General features: G+C 56.8%; 1 protein-coding gene across 3 annotated transcripts; it reads left to right on the top strand.

Annotated features, from left to right (window-relative positions):
• Positions 1 to 513: 513 nt before the first annotated feature.
• LOC102980618 (kallikrein-1) lies at positions 514 to 6820 on the top strand. 3 transcript variants are annotated; one of them, XM_007104278.1, is made up of 5 exons: positions 2164 to 2248; positions 4022 to 4181; positions 5455 to 5741; positions 5888 to 6024; positions 6620 to 6820. In XM_007104278.1, exons 1-5 carry the CDS (start codon positions 2203 to 2205, stop codon positions 6773 to 6775), a joined length of 786 nt encoding a protein of 261 aa, XP_007104340.1. In that variant the 5' UTR covers positions 2164 to 2202; the 3' UTR covers positions 6776 to 6820. The 3 variants fall into 3 exon arrangements, with proteins under 3 accessions (XP_028333615.1, XP_028333614.1, XP_007104340.1); XM_028477814.2 differs by lacking the exons at positions 2164 to 2248; positions 4022 to 4181 and adding an exon at positions 514 to 931; XM_028477813.2 differs by lacking the exons at positions 2164 to 2248; positions 4022 to 4181 and adding an exon at positions 514 to 1444.
• The last annotated feature ends 383 nt before the right edge of the window (positions 6821 to 7203 follow it).

Raw genomic sequence — 7203 nt, 5'->3', positions numbered from 1 at the left:
GTAAATTTTGCTTGGGAGGCAAGAGACATGACGATCGGGGCTGGGTTGTGTTGGAATGAGGGTGGGCGTGGGTTAGGTTAGATTCTGAACGGGAAAGACGTGGGGGTCCGGTGGGGTTGTGGTTGTGTGGAGGTGGGATTGGACGTGGGTTGTATTGAGCTGTGTTGGGTTGAGGTGGGGTTGGATTGATTTGGATTAAACTGGGTTGTATTGAGTTGAGTTGGGGTGGGTTGGCCTGGGGTGGGGTTGGATTGGGTTTTGATCGAGATTCTGAATGGTGTTTAGGGTGGGGACGGGGGCACTGGATCCAGAAGGTTCCCACTCAATCTTCCCCTTCTCCCTACAGGGTGACTTCGGGGGACCCCTGGTCTGTGGGGATGTCCTGCAGGGCATTGTGTCCTGGGGTGATGCCCCCTGCGACACAACCACCGAGCCCACTGTCTATACCAAAGTCTGCAGCTCCTTGGAGTGGATCAAGGAAACCATGAAGAGGAACTGACTATTCTCGCCTACTACCTGTGTCCCTGACTACACAGAAGCCCCCATGGCTGGTCAGAAGCCCCATCTTGACCCGGAACAGAACTGGGCCATCCCCCAAGACCCAGAGGTTAGCCAAGGACTTGCCCATCTGAGACCAGAGGTGATGCTGCAGGTCCCCTGTTTGATACCAGAATAACAGAAAACACCGATGCAAGTTTCTCTGTGGAAGTTTCTGCAACTTACTTCTGGGGATGAAGGGAAATGGGGCCCACAGACTGGGTGGGGAACTCACAGCCACTATGTACTGTTCCTTTTCACCCACTGCCCTGACGTTCATTCAGCATCTAGGACCAGCTATTTGATCTTGAGCGAAAGACCCAACCTCAGTCAGCCTGGGTGTCCTCCGTCTCATACTGCTTTCCTCAGAGGGTTTCTGTGAGGATTAAATGAGGTGATTCATATGAACTGATCTGAAGAGTTCCTGGCACTGAGAAAATACTCTGTATTTCTGGACCCCAGTGAAAGAACGCAGCACACACTAGATGCTCAAGAATGGCTTCATTTTCTTCAAGATCTAGTTCTAGGCTTCCTGGTAGCCATGGCAAAAAGGCAAAAACTCTCCTTTCCTTAGGCAGGTTCCTGACCTACAGCAGAGGATGGGCCCCCATGAGCTGCTCTGATTTTACTGAAGAGCCAAGAGAATGGGTTGGAAAGCTTAGAAATGGATTGGGTTTATCATTGAGGCTGCAGGAATCTAGATCCTGACAGCCAAAATGTGATTTTTCAAGGTCACTGAACGTCAAGGCACAGGAACCTGGCTCCTGAGACCTAAGTAGTTTATGGAGGGGAGGGTGGATTGGAATTTGCAGAGACGATCTCTTGACCCTGCAAGGCAGGAGTCCAGGATCTTTGGGACTTTGGAGGACATGACCTTGAGCATCCAGATTTGGGGAACAAGGAGGAGGTGGGTATTGGGGCCCAACATCGTGTGGAGGGGCATTCGATTTTGAAATGCTAGGAAATTTACTCTGGGAACCATTGAAACTTCATATTCCTGCATCTGGGCATGCTAGGATTTGGTGAGGGGTGCCTAAGATTTTATTGTGAAAGGAAGAGTAGATTTAGGGGCCTGGATCCCAAATCTAGGAGTGCAAGAGTCAGGGCATTCTGAAAGCAAAGGCTTACAATTCAGGGGGTTCTAGAAGCTGAGCAGCTGGTACCTTTGGCTAGAAGTGGTGCCGGGAGAAAGGAATCAGAGCCCCACTGCTGGTGTTTGAGGGTATATTGGGTCTTGGGGGTACAGAGCCTTACTTGGGCTTGAGGCATATGGGGTTTTGTGCTGGAGGTCAATGGTTCTTCCACCTTGCTGCTTCCTGCTCCCACTTGCCCCAACTCCGCCTCCCCTCACGGGCTCTGTCCTCAAGAGCAAGGTCTCAGGAGCTCCAGGCCCTGCCCTGTCTGGCTTCAGGCCCCAGGAATGCTTCCAGTGCAACTGAGGGCCTGCAGAACAACAGCTGCTGGCTCTCCCGCCCCTTCCACAAGCTCTGGGGGTTGGAGAGCGTTGTCCGGCCCCCAGGAAGCAGGGGCAGGGCCTCGGGCAGCATCTGGGTGCCAGCAGGGCAGGGGTGGGGCCCTGGGGGAATGAGGGCTTTAAAAGGCTCCTCGGGGAGGCTCCCCAGCTCCCAGCTCACCGCCTGCCTGCCCCTGGATACCTCTGTCATCATGTGCTTCCCGGTTCTGTGCCTTGCCCTGTCCCTGGCAGGGGCTGGTGAGACAGTGGGGAAGATGTGGGAGGGCGGTTGGGCCCCGATTCTCAGGCTGCCCCCCGGCCCCGCTCCATTACTCCTTCCCCTCCCACATGGCACCGCAGCCTGCACCCCTGCGACCCAGTCTAGCCCAGACCAGGACACCAGGCTCTCTCTTATCTCTCCCAGCCCCACCCTAAAATCCAACCTGACCCCTTCTCAGTGTCACCTTGCTCTCACTGGGTCCCTGTTCCCTCGGGAATAATCAGACTTTTCTCCTCTTCCCCGCTCAGATCCCTGGCCCCATCCACTTTACTAAAGGGGCAGATCCTGGGCCATCTCTGTCTCTCTCTTCCAAGGAGCCTCCCCAGTCCCATCAGATTCTGGGACCCTAATCATCTCCTCTATCCCTAGTTCTCTATGGCCCAGTGGTCCGGCTCTTGAGGCCCCAAATCCTACCCCACCCCTGGTGATTTTCCCCATCCAGCTGTCAGCTCTCAACTAAGCTCCTTCAGTCCTGACATCTGGTCCCCCGCCATCCCCCCAGGACCCCAAATTTCACTAGACACCTACGCTTCTTCAAAAACAGACTTTCTGGTCTGTGACTAGGTAGGCCTCCCATCTGGTATCGGGGCTGGGTTCTGCAAATGTTGCTTCCTCACCTCTTTGCTCCAGAACCCGCATCCCACAGCCCCAGCCCTTTCCCCCCGGGAAAAATATCCAGAACCCACAATCACAGGCTCCTTTGCTTGGAGCACTTCCATCCTTCCCCAGGCTCCAGCCCTTTACCACCCAGAATCCCTCCTGTGCAGCTCTGGTTTTCTGGGAACCCGCCCACCAGGATCCCAACGCAAACCTTCCCAGCCCAGCTGTCCTGCCCTAGGTACCCCAACATCTGATTCTAAAACCCCACATCAAGTGAGTTCTCTCTGTGTTCCCACAGCTGTTTGGCCCCTGATATGCCTCCTCCTCCATCCCTGTCCTGGCACTGCTCCCAAGAAAACCCCAGATCCCTGCAGTAGCCTCAGACCATGAACCCCAACCCCATGAGAATCACCCGATCCCAGAATGACTGTTATTCCACTCTCCCTTCTCCTGAGCTCCCTCCCAGTCTGACCCCAACCTGGTCCCGGGGCCCTCACTCTTGTGAGAATGCCATTCCTAGATCACAGGACCCCTTTCCCAGCCTAATCCTCTCATTCATTCTTTCATCTGGAACCCCCACATTCTCCCAAATCTCCCAGCCCCAATCCAGGAAGCCCCAAATTCCCCAGCTGCTCTTCTTGGCCCCTCTAACCTAATTGCCCAAATCTGCATTCCTTCCAGAAGCCCAAAAGCTCAACCCAAGCCCTAACCATTTCATCAGCCTGAGAGCCCCTTAATCCTCCAAATCCTTCCTCCTGCAGCCTCTGACCTCGTCTCTCGGTGCCTTTATCCTTGGTTTCCCCTCTCAGAACCCACAGCCTCCTGTCCCGCAGTCCAAGAACCCAAATCACCCAACCCCCTCACCAGATGCCTGCCCCGGATGCTGTCTTCTTGTTCCCTACCCTAAGCCCGGGGGTCAGCTCTGCACTCAGCATAGTCTCCACCCCCAGGACCAGCCACCAACCCACAATCCCAGGGATGGCTCCGGAATTCCAGGCCCTTCCCAGCACCCCTGGCCCATGTTCAGACCCCCAGCTCTGGCCCTCTACCCCCGTGAACCTCCAGTCACACAGCTCAGCTCCCTCTCCTAGCCCAGTCTCTTAGCCCCATTGCTAACTCCACCCGACCTGACCCAGCACCCCCATCCACAGGTGCTGTGTCCCCCATCCAGTCCCGGATCATAGGAGGCCATGAGTGTAAGAAGCACTGCCATCCCTGGCAGGTGGCTCTGTACCATTTCAGCAGCTTCCAGTGTGGAGGTGTCCTGGTGGACCCCCAATGGGTGCTCACAGCTGCTCACTGCATGAGCGAGTGAGTAGGGGCAGGGGATCTGGAGAGCGGGACACACACAGGATTAAGCAGCCAGCGCCGTCCCCTCGGATAACCTCAGGGGAGGCTGGGGGACCTGAGGCAGAGAGGGAAGCTTGTGGTCCAGGGTCACAAGGAGAGGGGCAGGGCTGGAACTGGATGACCCCAGGGAAGCCCTCTCCATGGTTGCCTGGGTCTCTTGGGTCTGTCCTGTTGTCTCTCTTTCTATGTCGGCCTCTGTCCTATCTCTGTGTGTGTCTCTGAGTAACTGGCTCTGCTGTGGGTCTCTCTGTGTGACTATGATTGGTCTCTCTCTCCCTCTCTCTTCTGTCTCCATTCCTCTGTGTCTCTCCCTGTCTCTGTCCATCTCAAGTCTCTGCTGCCATCTCTGTCATCTAGGTCTCAGCCTCCATCTCTCTGCCCTGTCTCTGTGTCTCTCTCTGGGTCTCTGCCTCACTCCCTCTCCCGTCACTACTGAGCACACCTCCACCCCAGAGAAATGGAAGAGATTATCCATCCCTGGGCAGCCCCTCCCTCCAGGCCAATCATCCGCTCCAGGGAGACACAGAGAAGGTCTAGTGTCAGCTGGAACTGGGTGGGGGCAGTGGAGGGAAGGAGGAAGGAGGAGGAAGGAGAAGAGGAGAGAGGGAGCTGGGGCAGGAAGGGGACGCCGACCTTGGGCTGGGGGCCAGGCCACCCGCCTGCTGGGGAATCAGCCCTGCAGCCCCAGCTGCGGCTGAGCTGGTCGCCCCGCCCCCTCCCCTCCCCTCCCCTCCCCCTCCCCCTCCTGTGCTCCTCCGTTTTCTCTCTCTCTCTCTCACCCCTTTGCCTCCTCTGCCTCTATTTCTCATTCTTCTTCCTTCCTCCTCCCTTCCTCACGTGATCCGTTTCTCGCTCTCCTGCTTCGTTCTGTCTTTTCCCTCCCTTCCTCTTCTTTTAGTCTGTTCTTCACGGTTCTCTGTCGCTTCCTCCTCCTGTCCTCATGTGCTCCCTCTATCTCACTGTCTCCCCTCCATCTTTCCCACCCTCTCTACTGTTCTAAGCTCTTCTTTTACTCCATTTCAGTCTGTCTCTGTCTGTGACATTGTCACATTCTTTCATCGATTTTCTCGCAGTCTCTTTTGTTTTCTGTGACTCTGTATCTTCCCTCGGTCTCTCTCTCTCTCTCCCTCTCTCCCCCACTTCCTGTTTCTCTTTCTTATTCTGGACCCTTCCTCCTGCCCTCCCTTTCTACCTCCTCTCTCATTCTCATCGTCTCCATCCTCTCCTTCACCAGCAATTACCAGCTCTGGCTGGGTCGCCACAACCTGTTTGAGGACGAAGACACAGCCCAGTTTGCCCATGTCACTAAGGACTTTCCACACCCCGATTTCAACCTGAGCCTCCTGAAGAACGACACCCTCCCCCTAGGGGAGGACTACAGCCATGACATAATGCTGCTCCGCCTGGAGGGGCCCGTCCTGATCACAGAGGATGTGCAGGTCCTGCAGCTGCCCACCGAGGAACCCCAACTGGAGAGCACCTGCTATGCCTCTGGCTGGGGCAGCGTCGAACCAGATAAGTGTATGCCAGGGCCACACGGTGCAGCCTGGAGCCCAGGAACCTGGGTGTAAGGGAGGAGGGGGCTGGGGACCTGGACTCCGGAGTCTGGGGGAGGAGGGCTGAGGGGGTGGGGTGTGGCAACAGCCGTGTTTCTCCCTGGCCTGTAGTCACTTACCCAGATGATCTCCAGTGTGTGGACCTTACTGTCCTGCGCAACGAGGTGTGTGCTAATGCCCACCCGCAGAAGGTGACAGAGTTCATGCTGTGTGCTGGACACCTGGAGGGCGGCAAGGACACCTGCGTGGTGAGCCAGCCTGTCCCCCGGAGCCTTGAAGTGCTGGGGGAGGGGACTCAGATTCTGGACTGGGGTTCAGAGCTAAGCAGGCATCTGTCTCCATAGCTGCCCAGCTGTAGCTCTCTGCCCCCTCTCCTTCCCGTATCCCCATCCCGGTATCCTGTGCATCTCCCTCCTGCACATCATAGCTCACCTGTTCCTCTAACACATGCTTACTGTCCAGTGAGAGAAAGCCTCACCTCCGGAGAGGTGACATCTGAGATGAGCCCTTAGGGTGGGAGTGTCCTGTAGATGGGCCCCGCTCCTCTTCCCCACTGATCTGTCTGCAGGGACCATCCTCCTCCTGGACCCTCCCCGCCCCCCAACCCCGGGGAAGAAACTGGACCCTGAGGTCCCATCCCCATTGGCAGGACTCGAGCCACTGTCCCCTCTGTTGGAATCTCCGCTGATGTTCTTCTGGGAGTGGACTCTGGGGACAATTGTCTCTTTCCCCAGAGATGGGGAGTCGCTGTCTGGATCTGTGCACCCAGGTCCAAGTGCTGGAGCCCCCCCACCAGGCCCAGCTAACCTCTCTCACACTCTCCCCCTCCCCCTTGTGCTGTAGGGTGACTCAGGGGGCCCGCTGATCTGCGAGGGTATGTTTCAGGGAATCACGTCATGGGGCCACATCCCGTGTGGTGCCCCCAATAAGCCCTCCATCTACACCAAAGTGATTTCGTATGTGGATTGGATCAAGAAGACCATGGCTGACAACCCCTGAATGCCCCCGCCCTGTCCCTTACCCCCAGTAAAATCGAATATGCATGAACTCCTGGTGTCATTTGGCCTTCCAGACGCTAGACACCTGGGAACTGGGGACCCATCCGGCCCAGACTAGAGCCTCCCCAGCCCTCCCGGTCTCTCTCGGCGGGAGATGTGCAGTTAGGATCAGGGGGGAAAGGAGGGATCAGAGGCAGGTGTGGACAAAGAGGCAGAGAAAGGCGCAGACCCCAAAGGACGAGGCAAGAACTCTGAGCCCCACTCTGCCCTGGGGGAGAGCACGAAACGGAGGCTCGGACTCTGAGAGACAGGTCCCACGTTTTATTGCGGCAGGGAAGCCAGGCAGGGGCGGGGGGTATAATTGCAAGCCTCGCCTCCCTGGGGAGGGGTCTGTTCCGCCGAGGAGCGGGGCTACATCAAATGCTGGGC

This window comes from Physeter macrocephalus, chromosome 17, assembly GCF_002837175.3.
Source record: "Physeter macrocephalus isolate SW-GA chromosome 17, ASM283717v5, whole genome shotgun sequence".
Lineage (NCBI taxonomy): Eukaryota > Metazoa > Chordata > Mammalia > Artiodactyla > Physeteridae > Physeter > Physeter macrocephalus.
This window is presented reverse-complemented; position numbering and strand designations above follow the sequence as displayed.